Source organism: Mugil cephalus, chromosome 17 (assembly GCF_022458985.1).
Source record: "Mugil cephalus isolate CIBA_MC_2020 chromosome 17, CIBA_Mcephalus_1.1, whole genome shotgun sequence".
NCBI classification, from domain to species: domain Eukaryota; kingdom Metazoa; phylum Chordata; class Actinopteri; order Mugiliformes; family Mugilidae; genus Mugil; species Mugil cephalus.
This window is the reverse complement of record NC_061786.1, coordinates 12,015,193-12,039,136: the sequence shown is the minus strand read 5'-3', so window position 1 is coordinate 12,039,136 and position 23,944 is coordinate 12,015,193. Positions and strand designations below refer to the sequence as shown.

At 45.4% G+C, this 23,944-nt stretch overlaps 2 protein-coding genes and 1 long non-coding RNA gene across 9 annotated transcripts in view; 1 reads left to right on the top strand and 2 right to left on the bottom strand.

The window, feature by feature from the left end:
• Positions 1 to 8,953: 8,953 nt before the first annotated feature.
• On the bottom strand, positions 8,954 to 11,090 carry LOC125024173. Its single transcript, XR_007114707.1, has 3 exons — positions 10,906 to 11,090; positions 10,340 to 10,403; positions 8,954 to 9,431 (listed from the first exon to the last, which is right to left on the bottom strand). It is a non-coding gene; the product is annotated as an uncharacterized LOC125024173 (long non-coding RNA).
• Positions 11,091 to 11,245: 155 nt separating this feature from the next.
• Positions 11,246 to 13,722, top strand: id2a (inhibitor of DNA binding 2a). Its single transcript, XM_047611889.1, has 3 exons — positions 11,246 to 11,700; positions 12,042 to 12,102; positions 13,015 to 13,722. Exons 1-2 carry the CDS (start codon positions 11,347 to 11,349, stop codon positions 12,096 to 12,098), a joined length of 411 nt encoding a protein of 136 aa, XP_047467845.1. The 5' UTR covers positions 11,246 to 11,346; the 3' UTR covers positions 12,099 to 12,102; positions 13,015 to 13,722.
• Positions 13,723 to 15,118: 1,396 nt separating this feature from the next.
• kidins220a (kinase D-interacting substrate 220a) overlaps positions 15,119 to 23,944 on the bottom strand; it is a 41,061-nt gene continuing 32,235 nt past the window's right edge. Inside the window, exons 25-32 of one of the 7 annotated variants that reach the window (XM_047611883.1) lie at positions 23,420 to 23,631; positions 23,069 to 23,182; positions 22,445 to 22,504; positions 19,165 to 19,281; positions 18,979 to 19,077; positions 17,987 to 18,205; positions 17,066 to 17,287; positions 15,119 to 16,675 (exon numbers count right to left, since the gene is read on the bottom strand). In XM_047611883.1, coding sequence (XP_047467839.1) covers positions 15,776 to 16,675; positions 17,066 to 17,287; positions 17,987 to 18,205; positions 18,979 to 19,077; positions 19,165 to 19,281; positions 22,445 to 22,504; positions 23,069 to 23,182; positions 23,420 to 23,631 — 1,943 coding nt within the window. In that variant the 3' untranslated portion in view covers positions 15,119 to 15,775. Of the gene's footprint in view, positions 16,676 to 17,065; positions 17,288 to 17,935; positions 18,206 to 18,978; positions 19,078 to 19,164; positions 19,282 to 20,388; positions 20,422 to 22,444; positions 22,505 to 23,068; positions 23,183 to 23,419; positions 23,632 to 23,944 lie in introns of all 7 variants that reach the window. The other 6 variants (XM_047611882.1, XM_047611885.1, XM_047611888.1 and 3 more) reach the window with 6 other exon arrangements.

The window sequence follows — 23,944 nt, the reverse complement described above, 5'->3', positions numbered from 1 at the left end:
CCAGAGCGACATGAAAAATAACCGCGGCTGTGTGTATCTGTTGTGGTTATATTTTTAGAAGACGGATAACGTTAAGAAGTACATTAGTAGTCAGAGGTATCATTCCCGTCGTAGTGTGGCAGTCACCTTGGGATCTGTGGAGCCCGAGGCCTAGGCCAGCCTAGTTAACCATGCATGCTGTGCTGGGCCCAACCTAATTAGGTGCCATCCCAATGTCAACACCGCTGCGTTCAGAGCCTGGTAGAAGACGAGCCTTTTCCTCCTCTGCTCACACTGTGAGAGGGCTATGAGAAGCCGGGTCTCAGAGACCCTACCATCTGCAGGCATCTGCGTGCGTACTTGCAGGTATGCGCAGGAATGCGCGTGCTGTCGTTTCGCTTTCAACTTTGAAACATTTGCTTGCGAGATGCGGCAAATGAAGCATCTACAGGTTCCGTGACCTTCTCCTGTAACTTAACAGGAAGCTTGCAGGTGACAGCTGAACATTTGAATCAGAAACATCCTCTTACGCGTACAGTAGCTCGTGGCGTTGCACTTCATACATGCGTCTGCATGCAGCTGTGTCTCTTTCAGCTCTGATTACATGCCGTGTATGTTTTGTGAATCCACTTCATGTTTTTTTTTTATTTTTTATTTTTTTTTTTTCTTCTCACATCTTCAGCACCGTTAAAACATTTTTACATAGAAATCCCAATTAGGGTCGATCAAAAATGGCTGCTGCGAGCACGGGGGGCACGCGCACGCACACACACCCAGCGCTGCCATTTTAATGTGTCGTCAAACCATCCACTAATTCCATTTATACGGATAAAACACTCTCACAAATAGATTACCTGCTACATACGATCCTCTCTTTCACTGTGAAATTGTGGCACGGAGCCACATCCTCCCACTGCTTCTTAGTCCATTAAAATACAGATGAGAGCGTTTTACAGCCTGGGCCAACAGCAACGCCTCCCAGCTAATCCACCAACAAACACAAACATCAGATGAATTATCTGTAATGGAGAGGACTCTGTTCTGGCACCGCTGACGAGAAAATGAAACAAAACACGAGTTTATTTTGGTAAATATTTGGATTTCATTTTGATTCTGCTTTTCATGTACGTAATTAGCTGGCAAATATAGATCTGTATAGACACCCGCGCTTTTTTTGTGCAGGGTGTTGGTGTCTTTAGGTGCGCTTCCAGCGGTTCTTTTCAGAGCCGCTTCATGCGTTTCCATTCTGCGAACCACAGTAGATGTGAGAGGAAAGTTTCTTCGCTTTCGGCGTTTGAAGAGTTTGTCAACTCCCGCTTCTAAAAATGCACTTTAAGGAGAGAAACCCGCTCCCTGAATCTCCCATCCATCCATCTATCCGTGGCCAGCAGCACACTTGACAGTTTCACTGGCTCCGGAGCCAAGCAAACAATGCTGCTCTGACAAGCGAATCTCTCCCGTGTCGGAATCTCATCTACTTAAAGCACTATTTATTCAGCACACATCCCTTTAATGCTGAATCTTGGCAACCGTGCATGAAATCCAGCACCTTAATTCCATTAGCTTGTTACTCCAATAAGTCCCAATAATCTAAACCTAACTGCAATGCATACACAAACCCTGGAAGTACACAAGCCAAACCTGCTCCCTCTGGGGCATTTTTAATAACGCTAATAGCCTTTAAAGCTTGATTCATTCTGCTGATATCAAAGTAAATGGCCACATTAACCTGTTGTCTGGGACTCACTGTAGTGGAGCTGGTCATAGAGAGGAAGTTAAAACTGGTGGCAGGATGAATCACAGCAGGTTTTTTTGGGAGGGGGGGGGGATTTAATATAATTACAAAGATGTAAAGATGCCACAGATGAAGAAAGTTGTTATTCGGTTGCTTTCTCTCTCCTGCTTGCTGCTTAGTTTCCCACCATCCTGAATGAAGCGCCGTATGCTTGATCATAGTCCACACACAGGGCCCAAGCCATTGTTGATAAGAGACTGAAGCTTCTCTTCAAATGGGGCTTAGCAAGTGTCATTCAAAGACCCTGCTCTTCATTTCAAAAGTGACTCAGCTTTTGTTAGTCAAAGGGTAAAGAGGGCCCTTTAAGACCCAGATGCCCTCGGTGGGAAAGAACAGATAAAATGGTAGAAAAGAAAAGAGGCGAAATAAAAAGGCAGAGAGAGAGAGGGAGAGAACGTCGACGGCGCGAGGCAGATAATCTAAGAGGGAAGAGAAGGAGAAAGTAATAGGGATATTAAGAGCGCGCCGAAAGAGAAAGGCATGAGAAAGTCTGTGCTCGTAGGTCTGATCCTACGTGAGCCGATGAGATGGGTGACGGGTGAGGAGGGGTGAGAGATAAGAGCCAAAGAGGATTAGGGCCGTGAGAACCTTTGTTGTTGTGATCAGTTAAAAGCACTGGCTCTCAATGATCCACCTGACCACTTCGGTGTGCTTACAGCAGCAAATCTGCATCTGAGGGATGACAAGACACCTTCAGCGGCCCAGTGAAACAGAGGGACGCAGACGAGGCCGCGTCCAAACGGTTTGGACAGATTTTTACGCGGGAGTCTTAAAATAAAAGTGTCCTATTACAATATGAGCCTCGTGTCCTTCAAGCCTGTTGGGTATGTTCCTATTTAAATCATGACCTCATAAAAAGCGTAAAACCTAATGTAATATTCACAAGTCTTTAGTATCTGAACGCCTCACTGTGTCAATTTGCCAGTACCTAAGTCAGCAAAACCAAAACAATGAGATGAAAGATGCTAAAACGCTGAATTCAGATAAACAACTGTTAGGGCAACACAATTAACAAAAGTTTGATCACAGATTGAAAAACCATCAACATTTAAAGGCGTTTTTCTTTTTCTTTTACCTGAGTTAACTAGAATACAATACAATACACTACATTAAGACATGATACAATACGATACTTTATTAAGATACATTGTGACACGATACGATACACTATATCAAAATACGATATGATGCACTAATAAGACACAATAAAATAACACTACATTCAAATATGATACAATACACTATATTAAGATACGATACAATACACTATATTAAGCTATGCTGCCACACAATACACTGTATAAAGATACAATACACTAGATACGATACACTATATCAACATAAGATGTGATACACTATATATAGATGGGTTGTGATACGATATAATAAACTACACTAAGATACACTAATGGTCAAAAGTCTTACCAAGAATCAAAGAAAGTTCTTACCAATTTATTTTTTGCAGAAGTTCCCAGAAATGTGCGGAACTTGTAGGGTGCTTTGCTTTCACTCTTCTGTCCAGTTCGTCACAAACCACCTCCATGGGGTTAAAGTCTCGATACTGGGCCGTGGTCCACTCCATGTTTTCCAGCTTTCCATCTTGTTTATATCCTGAGGTAGTTCTGCTATAGCTCGGGCTGAAGTTTTGGGTCATTATCTTGCCCGTTAAAATTTTCGGTAGTGTATGATACGACATGACACATAACGTTATGACATGCTATAATATGTTGCGATAAAGTACAGTACGATATGCCATACTGTATAAACATACTGTGCAGATTTGTCTTGGACTCAAGTGTTAAACACCTGTAACTGCCACCATAGATCATATTAATTATTTCAGGCACAGCAGCATCACCGATGTGTGAGAATCTGGACTTGTTTGATGCTGTACATTTTTCACACTTGGCTCTGTATACAGTTAAGTAACGCTTAAAAGACGGCGGAAAGCCTCTTGGCAGCAGTATTGTTAAGCTGCTCACAATAGCATTAATTCTGTTTCTGTTGTTGTGCCATTTCTGTATTGATGGAATATGACTTTTATAGAAGCAATAATTAAAAAGTTCACAAGTGGCATTATCACATTTATTTTAATTAGTATAGACATTTCTTTACGGCGTTACTTAAAGGTCACAGCCCAACGTACTGTACTGTACTGTACTACTGCCTTTTCTGCCGTTCAATTAATTAAACAATCTCTCACAGAGTTTTGATTATACAATTTTCCACCACTCATATTAGACCTAAATACATGAGCAGCTCACAGCTCACACCAGTCTACTGGTGTGAGCTTTCCCCAAACACCAGGCACATAATTTACATCAGAAAAAATAACAGGAGTGCGGGTGGTCAGGGATGGCATAAGACGGTGCAATGAATCAGCCAGGAGTGACCTGTTTTCACAGAAACAAGTGTGTTTCCTACATTAACTCTCTCTTCCCTCTGCGCTGTATAAATAGATGAAGATTGAGTAAGAGCAAGATGACTGTGGTTAGAAGGAAGTGGCCTCTGCTGCAACAAAGAGATACAGCTGAAGGAAACAAGACTTCTGTTGAAGGGAGAACTTAGTCCAAAATATCGTCGTCTTACGTCCCTGCTCTCTCTTATGTCTGAACAGGTCAGGTGTGACTTTAAAACACTCGTGTAACATAAAAAAAGGAATGAAAACGCCTAAAATTTACAATATTAAATAAAAAAAAATCTAGTTTGTTTATGCGTTGTTTTTGTTTGTTTTTGTATATTTTTGAGTAGGGGGTCACAGACATACAGCACAACCTAAAAACAACTACTTAGCTTGCAGGCTTTTATTTTTACATTAGCAAATCAAAAAATATAAATGTTGATCTCTTTATAAATTATTGCATGATATTAATAACCCTGAACTGATTTGGTATATTTTTGATTTCTTTTTTTTTTTTTTTTTCAGAAATACTAGAAACAACCATGAGTTAGCTTAACCTGTACTGACTGAACACTGACACTAGTTATCCAAATGCTAATGGCTGCAGCTCACATAAACAGAATCAATTGCTTACACGTTTGCTTCGGTGTTTTGAAGAAACTCCACGTGCATGCTACAGTACACTCACTTTTGCCACAGTAACGTGCACACTGCTAAACTGACAGGCGTGAAGACTGACAGGCCTACTGTGCCTGGTTACAGTGCAGCTCTGAAGCTCTGATTGGAAAATCAACGTTTGTGGGAGGAGTTTAAAGAGCGATTACTTCTATGCATGTTAAATGTCTATGCTTCCCTTACATATTTGACTAAAACTTGAGGTCGACTGATTGTTTTGTCAACTACTGTTTCCAGTAAAAGTAATGCACTGCAACATACTAGCAAATGTTAAACAAAGAAGATGGACAGCAGGGGTTAAGTTCCCTGAACATAAATGCAGCAAACAAGTGAGCGTTTGACATGCACCGTCCTCAAAGCGACCGTGTTACCACAGAATCCAAGAAGTCTGGGGCCTGGGTGGTATCAGAACCTAGTTTCAGGTCTCACACGCGCAGTCTCAATTCCCCTTGGAATAGAGGAACCTGACAGACTGCACCCTGGGATTGAAACAACCCCAACTTCATCAGTTTTCTCACTGAAACGTCTGTTGGAGACAGGCCTTGTGCAATGACACTACGCTATCAACGCACCTGTCACGTCACAACAGTAACCGACTCGATGGTCAACAGCGCCAAATGTTAATGTTGATAATGCGCTGTAACACAACTCTGCGACAGATAAGACATCCCAGCTCCTAATTTACAGACACCACCTCACCCCTCTTCTCCCTGCTGCATTAAAAGAAATCTGATTTCCGCAATCGTCCCCCAACACTGTGTTCAACTAGAAACCACACTGTCATACTCCCCGTGTGAAAGTGGAGATATGCACATATCTGATTATGGGGGTACAGACTGCTCGATGCAGTGACAGCTGTGCCGCAGTGATAGGTGGGCGACACAGCAATGTTAACGTGTGATTGTGTGCCAACGGGCAATATTGCCCAAAAAGTTAAACTGCAGCCAACTTTTCCACACTGCCAACTGGTTGGTGGTTGCCACGCTGCCCAAAGGATCCGAGCGGTTCAACTCTTAACGGAATGTAAGCAGACTTTGAACAACTTCAGATTGCTTATGTTGCTTAGGTTGTGTAGATAGAGGTTATAGTATAATACACAGTATGTGCCTGTGGCTCAGCTGTCCACCTCCTCCTCCTCCTCCTCCTCCTGCAGCCAGCTGTGTGTTGCAGAGGAGCAGTGTGGGGAAGAGGAGGGCCGGCCTCCAGGGAGGTTTGGAGTGGCCACTCCACGACCAGCCTGGAAGGCACTCGGGCAGCCATGGTGCCTTTGTCTCCCCGTCCAATCTGGCCATCCTCATCTCTCCCATCCGTCCATCTATCCCAGCGCTTCCTGCCTGCTTGCCTGCGCTCCTGCTGCAGCCTCTCACGTCACAGCAGAGCCAGGCCTCAGTGGCTGTTGCTCAGAGAGCACTGAGTGTCCCATCTGGACCACAGGAGAGACTGAAGAGGTGTTGGAGGTAGACGGTGAGAGACCAGATGTATTTTAGTCAGTGCCAGGAACATGTAATGTTGGGAGCTGCTTTTGCCTTTGATGCAGTGGTTCTTTTTATTTAAAAAGAAAATCCGTACACTCGCAACACGTGCAATCACGCTCACAGCATATTAAAGCAATTCTTACCTCTCTGGCATTTTTACACTTTCCTTTTGTAATCTTAAAATGCTCCTAATAAGCGTATGGCACACTAAAAAATATGAAAGGATTCTGCCAGGTGTTGAAACTCATCAATATTCAATTCTCATACATTTCTGATAAAAGTCTGACCAATTATTTTATTCGGTCCAAACTTCCTGGCTGCTCACTACCGCCGTCACCTCTCTGGCAGAGACAGAGGTTATTACTTTGTGACTATACAAGATAAAGTTAGAAGAAAAAGAAAATAATGTTGAAGCAAAATGTCTGAAAGGGGGCTTAAGTTAGCTAGCTGTCAAAACAGGTACTCAACAAAGTTATCCTGCAAACAAAACAGCAGCAATCTCCTCCTTATTTAATGACTTAAGTTACTGGGATACTTCTGGCGAGGTAAGACATCACGTTGCAGTACTTTTACAATAACATATGTTTGACTTTATATCGAAAAACGACGCATTTTACAGTAAATAAACGGACGCTGAAATGCTATAATTGCCAAAATAACGTTAATGGTAGTTCGTCAGACTACGAAGGTAAGTTAATGTTATGGGGTCATTTTATGGCCACATATAGAGTTGATTTTTTTTTTTTAATCTAATTACTGTTTTCACTTCTTACCGGTGCCTCTGAATTATTTGACGCAACTGCTCCTATGCCATACCTTCACTTTTCCACCGCATGCGTCAGGGGAGGAGGGGAGCGTCAAAGGTCAGGCAGAGGGAAAAGGTGGGACTTTGGAGGGAGGAGGCGGGGTTGTTCACGCCAGAAAAGTAAGAATTGCTTTGATGAATTCTTTCCATAATCAAGGCACCAATGTTGACTTAGATTAACGGTGGTTTTTATTAAAGTTTTAGCAGGTTTGTATTTATCAGGCTTTGCTATCAGTGGAGGTATTCCAGGGGTTGATCCTCGTTCACCCCTCTACATCAGTGATGTTTAGGGGTGTTCAGGAGCAAACTCCGCCCCACGGGCTGCTACAAGAGTCCCGGCACCACTGTTTAATGTGTACACTCCTCCACGCGACAGGCGCGTGGCAGCCCGGCGAGGAAAAAGAAGAGAAGAGCGCGAGACTTTTCGGTCCTCTGGGACAGAAGAGAGATACATTTTCGGTACCGTTATCACGTCGGAGGATTAAAAGAAGCGGAATTCATTGCACGTTGTAATAATAATTTAAAAGAAATCACGGTTTGTACATTAAAGCTAAAATTTGCGTAATAAAGAGTAAAAAAAAGAAAACAAACAAAAAACAACATTTAACCTTTAGTCCTCTGCGCTTTTAAAGTGACAGGACGTTCAGATATTTTGTCGTTAAACTTATTATATAAAACTGAGGACAAAACGCCTCAACTCGCATTAAGTCTTAATATCCTCTTATTTAACCTCAGAATAGGGGACGCAAAAAGTGTTATTTCTTTCTCCATCTTATCATTTTCTGCGTGTAAGACCTGATTTTCTCACGAGGACTAAACGGGTAAATCATTTAAAACCAGCCTCTGGTTTGCTGCAGACTTTTAGGGAATCTCCGGGGAGGAGGGACGGCGAGTTGACCGGAGCACAGACCGTGTGACGCCGGGCTGCAGTGCTGCCAGCTCCGCTTTGTTTTCTGAACTTTATCTCCTGAACCCAAACCAATAGGTTGGTGGCAGGGATAAGAATGGAGGCTCGTATTTGTTCGCTGGGGTTGAGGAATGTCTTCGAGCCCTGGACAGGCAAATGAAAGTTTGGAAAAGAACTGGAAAAGTTTGTCTGTCTGTTCACTGACTCTCCCCTGCCTCTGCAAAGTATTATGTACAAATCATTCATGAACATTTGACAGACTTAAAATGTCAGATTCAGCTGAGGCATTGAAAGTGCCACTAAGGTAGCCCAACAGGAGCTTATATAGGCAGAATAAACTAAATTATATATATAAAAACACACCCATGAAATAGCCTACAGTTGATATTATTATCGGCGATGTAACTTTAGTCTTTGATCCAGTGTGGAGATATTTTGAGTTATTTTCCATACAGCTGGATCTAGTACTAGCTGTGCATCATATTTTGTAAGAGAGTTTGTTATTCTGTAAAGTATTTAAAGGTAAGCGGAAAGTCAGGTGAAGTTATGTGGCGCCTGCAATTTCCCCCTCTGAATGTGGATGTAGATTAGATAGTAGCTAGAATCAGATTCTGCAAAATTCTCACACATACTGGGATTTTTTCATGGTGTTTGGTGCAACCGTGAGAAATAACAAATGATATAAAATATACAATTACTAGACTGGACAGTTCATTATGTCAGTGAAAATGAATGCATTCCAACTAAACAGTCCTGCACTAACCTTTGCATTCATGAGGTTTTTGGGCATTTGCTTAAGACAGCTAATAGAGTTGTTGATTCAACCGTGTTTTCGGACTTACTGCAGGATTATAATGCTTTAATTGTCACTAGTGTGCCTAATGTTTTGGCAAGTGATTGTACATAAGGGCTGGTCTTTCTTTCTTTTTTTTTTTTTTTTACAGTAGAAGAACTCTGCGATCGTTGCATTCCTTCACTGGTCCGTGTGTGTAAAGAGGGACTAGCCCGGACTCGAACCCGCGTCCGGGCGCTAATCCTGCCCCGGGTTGATCAGCTGAGAACCACCTCGGACTGACATCCCCGAAACCCGGTTACCATGGAAACCGCCTCAGCGGCGCCGCGAGGGCTGGCTCGAGGGCTGCTGTGAATGGGGTGACGTCACGGCGCCGGCGCCAGAGAGTCTGCTCCAAAAGGCAGAGCTAAAGAGAGGGAGAGAGAGAAGTAGGAGGAGAGGAGAGGAGAGGAGAGGCAGGGTGAGGCTGATTCCGCTGCCGCTGCTCCTGCCGGTGGTTCGCTCGGCTCTGCACCGACGTGCTCTTGCGCCTCTCCATCACCTCGTCTGTCAGGCATCAGTCAGGGGCGTCGCGCGAATGTGCACAGCTGTGGCAGCAGAGCTCGAAGGGGAGAAAATGGAAAAATCCTATTGCACCAGATGTGGACACAGGCTGCAGGAGTTCCACATTATATTAGAAATGCATAAAAAAAAAAAAAAAAAAAACAGGATCGCGAGGCAAGCGGAAAGAGTCCGTGAAGAGAACCGCGCGTAAAAACAATGGCACAGATGGTGTTTTTCATGATTTTTCTTTTAAAGACGTTTAAAAAGAAATAATCGATATGTATATATCGTTTTATTTAAAGCGACTGTTTTTTTGTGTGTGTGTTTGTTTTGTTTTCACAGGGACCGTCCAGTCAGTGTCTGCGTACTATTTCTCTTCTTATCCACGAACTCGTTCCTTTTTACTCCTCTCGTCCTTCAAGACAAATCGCAAAGCATTTTAATTATGTTTAAAGAAAGTGTAAACATTAAAATGTCATCCTCTTCGCCTCTTGTGTAAAGGCTCTCCGTTCGAGTCACGTTTTGGCACTTTATGTAAAATACATATTGATCCATTTTATCTGGAGGAAATCCACAAAGCTGACACATAACAACAGTCTACAACTGCCCCCGGGGGCAATTAGTCAAACAGCCCTCGGTCACCTGCCTCTGAAGAATGAGGCGTGTAATTCCTACACACAAATGAGTCATCCATAAAAAAAGCATTTAGGTGTCAATTGTAGTTGATCACCTCTTCACGAGCCCAGATATGAAAGCTACATTTGTAGGCCATGACGAACGCGCGAGAGCTCAGATGACACGCGACAGCAAAAGGTGCACGGGACCCTAAAGTATTACTAGTGCTGCTCTGCGTGGGGGGAAAAAACAACAACACATATCTCCAAGAAGGAATGTAAAGACACGTTAACTTTAAATAATAGAACTGTGGGAAATAATTCACTCAAGTTATGAACGCAGTTTATTTACCTTCTGATCGGCGCTGCTGTGGCGCGCGGACTCAAAGACACACTTTAGTGATGAATCTGAGACGCTGTTGACAAAAGTGGATAGAAAACAAGCAGTCATAGGCTGTGTCCAGTTACTGGCATGTACATTTCTGGGTACATCACCTCTGTTACTTCATGCTTTGGTGCACAGTTCTCCTGCGTAAACGCACTAAAAAAACAAAAACAAAAAAACGTATCGCTCTGTAGTTTATTTTCCACCCAAACATTTTTTTTCTCCCTCGGTTTGCCATTCAGGCTCAGAAACTTGCCTTCACACCGGTCCGGGCTGGTGTGAATTAAGAATCATCAGGCGCGCCTGTTATGGTCCCTATCATCACTGCTCCACACCTCCAACAGCACGCAACAACTGAACGTGTTGGTGCGAGTAGAAAAAAAAAATGAATGCTGTCTGTTTTATTGACATTCCGCCTCGACAGAATCATTTATCAGGACTATATCGCTGTCATATAGATTAATCTAATTTCTAACCTGACTGCTTCTTCTTTTTTTTTTTTTTTATCAATTTTTAAACATTTCTAAACCCACCTTCATTATAAAACTGCGGGATCACATTTTAATGGTGCAGGCAGAGGCAATGGGGCGTGCTCGTGCCTTGCCGTTGTCAACTGACATCCATGCGAATCATTAATTTTCTTGATCAGAAACAGGTAAGAGCTTAATTTTCCAAATTGCCCACCGGAGCTGCTGAAGCGCCCTCTGGGTTCCGCCTCCAACATGCGTTGCCACTGGTAACGTGGTGGAGAAGGGGCGGGATCTGAGTCGGCAGAGCCAATGGGAAGGCAGAAAGCGGCGCGGCAGCTCCCAATCAGCGCGTTTGACCCGCCCATGTCGCATGCCCAGCCTGCATCCTATATAAACCACACTGACAGCTAGGTAATCCAGTCTGATCGCTGGTCGTCTGGCAAGAACAGGACTTAAAGAGAAGCAAGGCACCCAAATCCGCTCGCTTAACTTAACACTGACAAAATGAAAGCAATAAGCCCCGTGCGGTCCTTCCGGAAAAACAACGCGAATTTATCAGAGCACTCCTTGGGAATCTCTCGGAGCAAGACCCCGGTGGATGACCCGCTCAGCCTGCTGTACAACATGAACGACTGCTACTCCAAGCTGAAGGAGCTGGTGCCCAGCATCCCCCAGAACAAGAACGTCAGCAAGATGGAAATCCTGCAGCATGTCATCGACTACATCCTGGACCTGCAGATTGCGCTGGACTCCAGTGTCGCACTAACCAGCCTGCATCACCCTGCGCGGCCGGGGCAGACTCCATCCCGGACCCCCCTGACCACCCTCAACACAGATATCAGCATCTTGTCATTACAGGTAATTACGTTCTAGCCGTGCGCGTATCCCGGTCGGTGAACCCCACAGTCCGGTGTGTTTTCAAACAAATTTAGTGGCTTTTTTATTTGTGCGCATAAGCGGTGCGCCTTTGTAGCCTATGCGTAACTCGCACAAAATGGCTTGTTGGAAAGAAACGAGGCGTGTGTGTGTGTGTGTGTGTGTTTTTTCTTTTTTTTTTTTTTCTTTTGTTCAGAATCAGATGAGGGAGAGATTCGACCTACATAACACTGTTGCAATGGCAGACACATCGATCGGGATGCTGCGTTAAAAAAATAAAAAATAAAATTTAACATTTGGTCTGTTTGTTTGTTTGTTTTCAGTCCCCGGAGTTGCCATCAGAGCTGATGACAGATGACAGCCGGACTCTGCATCGTTAAAGCGGTAAGTAAGGCTGTCCTCATGTCTGCTGCTGCATTCTGTCCAGGGCTTTTAGGCTCCGCTACAGCCTGTCTCTCAGTCTGCTGGAGCAGAATGGGCTAGAATTACCATTTACCAATCCCATTTGTTCCTCCTGCTAATGTCGGCTCACGTTGCTGAAATGGTCCCAATATGTTTTTTTGTATTTGTTTTATTTTATTTATTTATTTTTTTCGCGTGAGATTGCGCTGCACTTGGGCGTCAGTTATGATAAGACGCGGACAATTGGCTCCAGCTAAAGCCAATTCTGGTCAGTCTTGCCTCCAACAAATATCATTGGCTTCTTTTTTAGACTTTACTGTAACAGAAATGTGAGCCCGATTATTCGAAAAAAATAAACAATACAAAAAAAAAACCCTCATCCGGTGCGTCCAAAGACGTTTAGCTGGGAGATCTCTCGCTCTTGTAGTTCAGGGGAACAACGTGGAAGATATTCGCTCCAGGCTGCTTTGCTTTACTGTATATAAGTAGCAGTCGTCAGGGTTGTATTAGACCCTCTTGTGTCTATAATGAAGAGCATCTGCAACAGGAAAATAATGGCTGTTTGGATTACTGCTACTACGATGTCTGCACATAATTGGTACAAGAAGTGGGTAGGCGCCAGCTGAGCGGCAATTACGCTGATTCTTCCCCAGATTGTAGGCTGAAGTTGTGCGAAAAGAGTGTGTGTGTGTAAGCGTCCTCCCCCCTTTCCCTCCCTCTCTCTCTCTCTCTCTCCCTCTCTGTGTGTGTACATCTGGAGCGCAGGGTTTGCTTAGTATTGGGAGTGTTTGGTTAAATGTTAAAAACTGCGGCTTCCTCCCTGGCGCCAGTCTGTCCGGATCTCTGCCCTGTTTGCATTTTCTAAACACGCCTCTCTTTCTCAATCTTTTGCAGGTGTTTGGTCAAGACGCAAAAACACACAGACACACACACACATACACACACATACACAGGACCTGGGGAGCAGGACTTTCCCCCCTCCCTCCAAGCCTCTGTCCTCCAGGCCTGGATTTTTTTTTTCTTTTTCTTCTGACGCTGAAATCAAGAGACTTTTGCTTATTATGGGACAATCTTATGTGATGTGTTTTCTGTTTGGACACTTCGTTATTATTTAACTTAAGACTATTTTTTTTTTTTTTTTTATTTGTGGGTCCTTTCTGGAAATGGAAGGCGCGTTATATTCCCGACAGCGGGAGGAAAAACGAGATTATTGTCACAAGGATTATTACCCACCCTCTCACCCTCCCTGTCCCTCTCCTTGTTGAAGTCTTCGCTTTTTTTGCGGAGGTGGGAACGTGAATAGAGCAGACAACTTGGTTAGTTACTGTAAAAAAACAAAAAACGACAAAAACAACAAAAAAAAAAGTTTAGTCTTGTCTTGTCAGAATTGTTGGCACATGAAGGACTGGACGTGGTTTAAAAAAAACAAAGGTAAAAATGAAAGAATGAAACCTTGTGAACTCTCATCGGGAGTTTATCTTGTATAGTTGCAGGAATTTGAAACTTCTGCAAAAGTGTAATGTTGTACTTAATTATGCTGAAACTTTTTATAAAAGTAATGTAAATTGTACCTTTTTTATACAAAATAAATCAAAAACGCAAGTTGAACATGTTTCATTTGGGGAAGAGATACTGCTGGGGGCTGGGGGAGTGTGGGGGGGAGTGAATGTTGCGTTTTCAGTGCAAAGAAACTGTGCGTAAAAATTCGATTTCCCGGCTGTACTTCCAGCTGACTTTCTCACACTTATGACCGTGCTGAGGGACAGTCTGAGGCACTTCACAGACAAATCCCACAACCAAGCGTTCTTATCAGACCTGCAGCATGTGACCTATAATAGCCTAAAACACGGCGTCAACACTTCCCTGAGGCAAACACGACCTGGAGGCACGCCGTTGCGTAAAAGCTTATTTAGGACGCACTGACCGACTGACTGACTGCACTTTTACTTTCTCATATGCTATGTAAAGTAAAGGGGATCAAATGACTCAGCGTGAGCCACTTAAGGGCTGTTATTAAAAGTGGGACTATTATAGAAATTTAGATAAAACCGATTGTATGTTGGAGCGGTTCTTGGAGCTCACAAAAGCTCCGCGATCATTTTATTTTCAAAGTTTGTCCAATACATCCCTCAAATTTTGATCCGAAAGTTTGGAGGGGGAAAATGACCCGGTGACATCAACAAACGAGGCGTCGATCAGCTGATAGGTGTGGAGACGAAACCCGTGGGGGGGGGTTCAAGATCAAAACGCGCGGTTTAAGTCTTAAATGCCAGCCATTATCATGAGGAAGTTCACACTATGCTGCAGAGCTCGTATCAAAGGTATGGCTGGCTGGGGTAAAAAGGGCAGGCGCTGGCTAATACGGGCTGCTGGGTGACATAATTGGTGCCCTGTAGTGAAAACCCAGCTGTCATTCATCTCCTCCTTCACAGTGCAGCGTGGTTTCTCAAATATTTTCATTCCATCAACCCACCAACACATGTGCGATCCCACATTTGATTTTTTTTTTTTTTTTACCCCAAGGACCACTTAAAGGAGAATTTCTTGATCAAGTGCAGGAAAAGCAACTCACAAAAAAATAAAACAATGAATACAGCAGTTATATACATTAATTTGTAGCTAAAAATAAACCTCGAAAGGACCACATACAGGCCCCCAAACCAACCTTTGGGACTCACTGAAGCTGTTAGTCTTTAGTAGTTTATCATACTGACAGACCGAGTCCATGCAAACAGCGAGCAGCGCGTTTGTATGGGGAGCGCGCCATCTATCGGCCAATGTAAACACTGCCACTGACGACCTCTCCCTGCCAGTCACCCCCCTACAACATCCCCTCTTAAAAATGCCTTTGATAAAATATGGAAAAGTTAAAAATAAAGACTTTTAGTTTAGGTGCTCTGGTTCATTTACCAGTTAAATCCTGGTCTGCGACGACTTCTCGGCACAAACCGCTGCTTTCCCTGCACAGAAGAGGAGAAAAGAGGCATTTCCAGAGCGGTTTAAAGGGTCCGCATGACAAAATGTTTATTGATTCACGAAACACTTCTCACCAGGAGCTTTGGGAAAAGACAAAATATCACTTCACAGACGACTTCTAACACAGGAACTTCCAATGACGCACTGCACCGTTGTCTACGCTCACATCTATGTTCTTTTTTTTTTTAATGATATTTTTAACCACAACAACACCGTACAACATGCTTTGGAGGCAAAAGTCTTTTCGTTACAATCATTTCCTTTTCCTACACATTTTATTCTGTAACACGTTTCTTCACTAAACTGGGCGACATCACCACCCAGACAAAGGAGAGAAATCACACAATCTATCGAACGCGCTGGACGCCACCCGTCCTATAACACAAGAAACATGTTGAGGAAATCTTGACCTGACAGAAACATTTTTGGTAACATCAAGTGTTTAAATTAAAGTGTTTTTTTTTTAACATACATCTATTTAAAGCTTGTCAATGCACTACACTTGTCTTAACAGCAACACTTCCTACATTTCCGTCCAAACAACACAACACTGACACTGACTTCTCTAAATCTTTGGAACACATCACAATATCAGTGGTATAATTATCCTACCAACAACATCAACAACAACAACAGCCTACATGACCCTTCTCGGAATAAACCGGCGCGCGTGCGACTCTCAGAGGACGCTCTCCGTCTCGTCTCCCAGACTGATGGTGCGCAGGTTCTGGTTGTGGTGGACGGTGGCGGCCGTGGTGCCGGCGGTGCTGCTGCCAGGGGTGATGATGACAGGTGGAGAGAAGCTGGAGGAGGAGGAGGAGGAGATGGTGGACTCCGTGCCCGTGCCGTTGTCCCGCTGCTGACGGCCGACGTTGGTGTTGGTGACGGTGTCGTCGGGGCTGCTTTCGTTGTTGTTGAGGGTGGCGTTGCTGGCGGCGTGGTTGAGGTTGCTGACCCCGCCGGACGGCCAGCCCTCGTCCGGGCTGCTGGCCATCAGGCTGGCCTCGGACGGAGCCTCGGAGCAGATGGACATGCGGGCGACCGTGGCGTCTTGGAGGCCGCTTAGGCTGCTGGGGAGGAGGCCTCTCTTCTTCACCAGGCCCTCCAGCTCCAGCTCGATCAGGCTGGGCTTCAGCGCTTCCTCGTCTCCTTCGGCCTCCTCCAGCGAGCGATCCGAGGAGCTGTCACTGGAGCGCATCCCTGAATCTGACGAGTCCTTCTTGTCCAGGAGGATTTCGGAGAGGAAGCCAGGTTTGGTCAGGAGCCCGGCGGGCTGAGAGGCTCTGTGGGACGACGTCTCACCGGCACTCGCCTCTTTGCGGAGGAGAGGTGTTGTGTTGTCGGCTTCGTCCGGCCCTGAGTCTTCATCGTTGGGCAGCTTGTGGTAATACGACCCGGCTCCCTTCTTCCTGCAGCCTGGAGTCCTGGAAGACGAGCTGTGGTCCAGCTTCTCGTCCTCCTCGCTGATGGGGTCCAGGAGCTGAGCGTCGGCACCTGAGGCGAAGTCAGTGGCGTCGCTGCCCTTGGAGCCTCTCTTGCCGAAGGACTTGCGGCCGTCTTGGTCAGTTCCTTCCTTGGCCTGAGGAGAGGGAGGAAGATTCAATAGGGAGAACATGAAAACATACAATATCTCGCTGCAGGCCTCTGAGGGGCCTCTGAAGAGGGGATTCCTGTCTCCCCTGCCCTGCCAAGAGAAACAAAGCTAAAGCCAATGATTAAGAAATGCAAGACGCGGTGATCTCCATTTTCCCAACGCAGACAAAGATTCCTGCCGCTGCGCAGGCCAGAGAAACACAACATTTAATAACAGTTTTAGAACATACTGACCTCAGAACTACTAACAGTTAACCTCAGGGTATTTTCCTATAATCACACGGTGGGAGCTAATTCTCTAATTTGACTGAAACATCACTACCATTAGTGGCGCAGTGGCAAAAACACGATGGCACACTCCTGACTTTCCACCCACCCCTTTGTCCTCTGAGCTGGCAGCCTGAAGGAACTGTCCAGGGTGGGGCTGCACAGGTCTCTCTCCGCCACCGCCGGACATCTCCAGCTGGGCCATCTGAGCGATGTACTCCCTGTAGGCGTCACGATACTCCGCCTGCTGCTTGTCTGTCAGCTTGCAGATGTCATTGGAGGATTCCTGGGAGTTGAGGCTGGACATGCTTGAGGTGTGGTGATTTGCCACCTGACGAAGACGAGAAAAAGTTGGGTTTGTGACGCACGCATCCAGTTTGCTGAGCAATATGTTCGTGTCACAGGCTGCAGCGAGAGCAAGCTTTACGTCTGCGTGACACATGCATATAAATATATTGTATCCGTGCTAAAATTATAGTAGTAACCAATGAAAGCTTTAGATCGTGAGTGAAAAAGTTAGTGGCAAAGAGTGCAGATGGAGTGACAGCGAAAGCCGCTCTGTGTTTTTTGGTTTAAATTTGAAACAAATCACAAAGTGAGATCATATAAAATAGCAGCAGTGCCAGCTGTCAACGTGTGAGCGTTTGCTCGTGTCTCAGAGATTTTGCAAATTGGCAATGGGGAAGGTGAAAATAACAAACAGGGGGCCCCTTGACACCTTTTGGTGAGCTGCAGCGTGTGTATGTATTTTTAATTATGCCGAATTTAAGACTGCCATAAGCTTCCTCTGCTGTGCTCTTTTCTCGCTTAACATTAATGTGAAACCACTGAGGTCACCGACGCACTCGGTAGCTCGGTGATGCGGACATGTGGCTATTTGACAGTTTGGGAGTGCGACCTCCTTTTCACTACCATTCGCGAGTGTTGCAATCTCACACTCGTGCTTAAAGGAGCGACTTTAAAAATGTTTTTTTTTTACGTGGGAATGTAAAATGTGCGATCTACTCGAGCTCCCGCCGCAGACACCGACCGGCCAGTGCGAGTTGTCCCTGCGTCTCGGAGGCTCCTCCAGCCCGACTCCGCTCAGCTCCTCGAAGCTGAGGTTGAGGCTGAAGGCCGCCGCTTCACGCTGGGCTCCCCCCGAGCGTCTGCCGGGCTCCATGTGGTGCACGCTGCTGCCCTGCTCGCTGGCGGCTCGGGACTCGTCCTGCAGCACCGCCTGGCTTTCAGCGTGCCGCTGCTCTATCACCTTAAAACAGAACACATCAGAGTTCAACAAGTCGTTTCACTTCGGCTTTCAGATGGGAGAGTTGTGTGTTGTGCCTCAAGTGGAGCTACTGAGCTGTCCACTCCTCCCTGACAATAACCTCTCTTCATCCAGATATCAGTCAGCCATCTTGAACCAGATGGCTGTGCTGGCTGAATCCTGGCAACACAACACTGGTCTTTACATGGAGCCGCTACACGTTCCAGCTGCTTCCATGCGAGCTCTGCATCGGATCTCCGGTAAAACACAACCAATCCGCAGCTCTGCTTTGGTATTAAGAGCACAGACTGGCTGTTTGATGAAGTGGAGCCGGCTACATGTGTTAGTGATTTCAGCTCCGGCTCAGACGGCTGGACTCCTGGCTGACTGACTAGCGCCCTTCTCGTAATACGGATTATAAAATCTCCAACCCAATATCTCAGCGCAGCACAAGATGTCTTATTATGAGATACCGTCTTGCTTCGTTTTGGAATAAACCGTGGCTGACATATATCAACAGGAGGGCGCTGGCAGGGCTAAGTGTCTGCAGAGTATCACAGAGTGAGGAGAATTTATGCAATTGAAAATAGACTGTACTGCAGGCCTTTACTCCAGACTAGTGCAGGGGATGGCAGACGCTGTTGTTGGTGGACTCGTGCTTTCTTTGTCAACCTCCCCGACAAACCTTATTGAAAATTATAAATTACACATAATATGTTTGTAGCGACAACGTTAAAGCAGACAGAGGTAAATTAAAGGGAGGGATTTAGCCTCACCATTCCCCTGAAGAGCTGCCAGTCGCCGAAGTTCATCTCCATCTCTTTCTTCAGCTCGTCCAGGTTACAGTGAGTGAGCACCTGACCGTTTATATTAGCCTGCAACGGACAGGAAAGACACCGACTGGTTTGTTTGCAGATGTCGAAGAATGCATGAGAATTAGCTGTTAGCCATTAAAATCGTACCTTCTTGATGGTGGAGGCGTACTGAGGCAGCATGTTTGGGTCAATTCCGTCTATCTGCTTGAGACGCTCACACACCGCGTCCGTGTTCATGGTGCTGAGCAGGGCCGCGGAGGAGACCTGCGCGATCACACGGAGAAACACGTCAGTAGAACACGGTGACCGAGGCAAACTCACACTCCCTCTGTTAGAGCAACTCATCATTCCCAACACAGCGATTAGGGGCGAATCGAGCAACCATTCCTGGCAAAGAGGCGTGCAGGCCTTTCACTGCGAGGCGCACGAAGGTGCAAAATCCACAATCCCACACTGTAATTCTCTCTATCAGTCACACAGTTTAAGCGCAGAAGTAAACAAAGCTGCCAAACTATCAAGATACACGGTTACCTGCTCCGATTCTTTTTTTTCTTTTTCTTTTTTTCAGTGTATATATGAGCATGTAACGTTTGTGTAAAACACTTAAGGGACGGAGCCTGAGAGTCTGCGAGCGCTCGTCTAGTCGAAGCCACGCTGACGAGCAGCTACGAGGCTCGACGTGACTAATACCAGTCGCCTGTTGGTGCAGTCTAAGGCCTCCCAGACTCCCAGCAGCATGCCACCCGCTGGCACCAAAACCAAACAAACCTCATCCACTCCCCTCCCTTTCCACACTCACCCCTCTCCCTCTGGCTCGTCTTTGTGACAAGCAAAGTTCCCGTTCCTTCCTTCTCTCTTTCCCTCCCTCCCTCCCTCCCTTCCTTCCTTCCTTCCTCTCGCATTCCTTCCCACTCAGTCTCCTGCATTGACCTCTACTCTCTTTTCCATCACTCTCCCCCCCCCCCCCTCATCTTCTCCTCCTGCCTCACCCGGCTATTAACACCATTAAGACGTGGCTTCAGACTAAGCCCCCCGGCTTTGTTTCTGGTTTCGAGGGAGAGAAGAGCAAAGCTTAGTCGGACTGTGAGTGGCTGTTAGACAAAACAAAAGCAGCTCATACAATACAGTAAACAATAGTAGGTTCCAAGTTTCTATAATGGTAGGGGATGGAGTCCACAGAGTACTCTAGAATGAAACTATGTTAGTGAATCTAATAGCTACTTAAGTTGTGTGTCTGCATTGAATTCAGAGTAATACGTCGCTACGGCATGCTGGGTAGTAATGAACCAGAGTGTAAGTGTTAGGGATGAAGTAGAGGCAGGTGGATGATGGAGAAAAGTGCGGAAGTAGCCATGAAACCGGAAGGTGTACCTGCTTTAATTTGTAAGGCAGCGACTTTAAATGCTTGATAAGGAGACAAAAAGAAGCAGACGGACAAGTAGTCAGACACAAATACACCCAGACGTTTTTTTTTTATAACACTGCGACGCCGCGGCTGTACCTGTGAAATGAGGAGAAAATTAAGACACGGCAGACAGACAAACGAGCGCGGAGACGGCGGCGCACGTGTTGAACTCATCGTCGAGGGACGGGAGAGAGACACTGACAACAGCAGCAGACATTTATCCGTCTCACAGCAGGGGAGGGGACGGCTCCTTCGCGGCAGCGACGCAGAAAGCACGCACCGTCAGCCTGGAAACGACGAGGCTACTGGAGGTAGAATTATTAGACAAGGAGATTTTTTTTTTTTTTTGCTGGAGTCAGCTTTGCTTTCAGCGCCGTAATCTTCGCACACAGAAAGGATTGCAGAGGAGACTGAGAGGAAAGACCCAGAAAGAGACATCTTTCACTCGGCGAAAGAGAAAACAGAAGTTTCAATTCAGAGGAGGCCTCAAACGCGGCTCCTTCACTCAGACAGCTAGCGTGTCTTCTAACAACGCGAGTGAAAGCGTGAATGTCTGCGGGTGTGTCTGCGTGCGTCTGTGCGAACCCTCCCAGTGTGTGTGTGTGATAAGACTGTAATTACAGCTGGGCTGAGCTCAGGGCTGGGCAGAAGGATGGGGAAGAGGAAACAGAGCTCTGCGAGGGAGGAAGCGTCTTGGTAAGGAGATAAGCTCTACCAGCGCTGGGCTCATTGTCAGTGTGTGCGTACGTGCGTGCGCGCGTGTGCACGTCTGTCTGTGTGTTGCCAATTCCAACAGTTGCTCCGATGATAATCCCAGCAGCCCAAGGAATCCATACTCGCACTTACATCAATGAGGCAATACACCTGCTTACATACCCACACACACACAGTTTACACATGCACATTTGCAGATGAACAATAAAGGGACACGCAAGAGCACCACACAAAGAGATTAACCGCAAATGTGACAAAAATTTATACTAAGGAGAAAAGAGGAGGTGGAAGATATGAGGAACAAATAAGTGGAACAAAAATTTAAGACAGTGATGGCCGTATAAAAGGATTGGATTTAAAAAAAAAAAAAAATTAAAGGCATGAAAATGCAGCCAGATAAGAAAGAAATGGTGGAGAGAAGGAATATTAAAGGGTAATCTTTATATAAATCTTTCATAAAGCTCTTCTAAACGCTTGCTGGCAGTGGGTTGATAAGTGGCTTTGTGGAGCAGAAGTCTCCAGAATAGTGTTATCATCAAATTGTTCTAATGGCAGAGGCTGCTTTTTCCTGACGTGTGTGAACGTGTGCAGAGGTTCAGTTCTTCACAGTGCGACTTCATGCATTCTGGATGTTAGTCATGGCACTTTCATATCCATTCACTGCCCATTACTGGAACTATGCATAAGCAAATGCTGTGCAAGGACTGTGTTGGATGTTTGTTTATGAGAGGACATCATCCAGCATGTTACAACAACTTATTACAAAATCCTCTTATCATGATTATTATATTCTATTATACTTATTTTTGGTTCAATCAATCATTGTTATTGGTTCGACACATGGTTTACTATTTTGTTTTGTGGCATACCCTTCTTCTGCTATAGTTTTGAAAAGAAAATAATGCTACCATCTATTTCTCAAGGAGCTTAAATGCTACAGTTGAATAACAAGCATTTTAAAATGCTGCTATAATTCTTTCTAAGAAAATGAATCATCAACTAAAACACGACAATGGTGATAAGCCTACTCATAGTCACACACGTTGCAGCTGGACTATTAAAGCATGCAGCAGCATGCAGCAGGTGTAACTTATACTTGTTTTTTTGGTTTTGTAAACCACAACAATAAGTAGCCTGTCACACACACACAGACGTGCATTTTATGCATCTAACACTAGAAGTGAAACATGAGGCCGATAACGACGGCTAATTTGGATATTTCCATTAATGCTGCTGTTTCACAGCTGTGCATGTATCTATATATTTATGTGCATGCGTTTTTACATCTGCTGATGTTAGTGAGGTTACCATGGAGGGGTCAGAGGGACATGAGGGGAGGCCTTCTCTGGCATCCTCTGCAATAACATCCTGACAGAGGCGCAACAAACAGTCAAAGATTGCACAGGGACAAATGAATGAGGTTAATATCATAACCGCATAAGTTGTAGAGAAACCTTTCGCTTCTATACTTTTGGGTTTGGCTTCACAAACTGAAAATGGGTCAGAGGGGCTGTGGTTGAATTTAAAACATCGCTAGGTAATATACTAATGTAAAGCTGAAACATAGAATGTAACAATTAGCAGAGGGAGAGCAAAATAGTTGGTGAGAGAAGAGGAAGGGTTTAAATAAAAAAAAAGGAGGTCATACATTGTGGTTTGTATATGCAGTAGACTGACACAATGGACCTGATAGAACAGTGGTGAGTAGTGGAATAGCACTCCGTCCTGACTTTACGAGATGAATTATATTAATTTATGAAAGGAAATAGAATATAGCTGCTGAGGAGCACAGTGCAAAGCCCCTTTCACAGGATGAAACCATCACAGTTGACGCTGTGGCACAATATCAGCGCTGCTCAGACTAGTATGTCTCCTGCTGTAATCATCAAAGAGCTTGTGTGAAAATGGATCTAGAGCTACTTCTTTACTTACAAGTCCATTGGTGTCCTGGGGTTGACCGGGCGGTTTAATGGTAGGGCGCAAGGATGAGGGGACATGGTGGGGGTAATGCCGTGGCAGATGATACACATGATGGGGGAAATAAGGCTATGGGGGGAGAAGGAAGGGAGGTGGAGAGGGCAGATGGGGAGGGGAGAGGAGAGGAGAGGGGGTAAAACAAAATAAAAAAATCACAAAATAATATGAGGGAGCACAAAATGCTGTGGGGGAAAAAAAAAAAATGCTACTCAACCAAGATTAACTGAGAGCATGAACTGTAATTTTATGCGATGAATATGATTTTTTACTTGGCCTTTTTTCTACATGAACCCTGTTGCGTCTCACCCGGTTGTAGAAGGGGTGCTGAGGACCCGTCATCCCGCTGAAGTAGGCGCTGTGGGGCTGGGGCGGCAGGGATCCGGCGAAGGAGCCCGACGGGGAGCAGGCGGCGGATTGCTGGCCGTAACCTGACTGGGGACGGTGCACCGCCTCCTGAAGGGGCAGCGTGGGATAGGTCACTCCTCCGATGTGCATCTGCTCCCTGGCGGCGCGCACATCTAAGAGAGGGCAGCGCCAGGGGAATGAGAACAACGGAGGGAGAGAGAAGGAAGTGTTTATCTGCGATGCTGACGATCGTGTCTTGGCGACGACTATAAAGACCCTTCAGATCCGCCCACGCGTCAATAATTTAGCTTTATTTCATCTTCTCCAGAGAGTTTAGGCAGTTGCGAATCCAAAGAGAGAAATACATATCAAACAGCTGACGTCCACGAGAGCAGAACTCCTAGGCTCTCGAGACGCAGCAGGGAATACAACAAGAACATTGTTCCTGGACATGTTCTCCTTCTCCAGAACAGAAGACAATCAAAC

Excerpts from the sequence above, each read along its gene's own strand:
- id2a (XM_047611889.1), top strand. The coding sequence starts at position 11,347 with ATGAAAGCAATAAGCCCCGTGCGGTCCTTCCGGAAAAACAACGCGAAT. Across the intron at positions 11,701-12,041 it reads TCAGCATCTTGTCATTACAG|TCCCCGGAGTTGCCATCAGA; the intron begins GTAATTACGTTC and ends GTTTGTTTTCAG.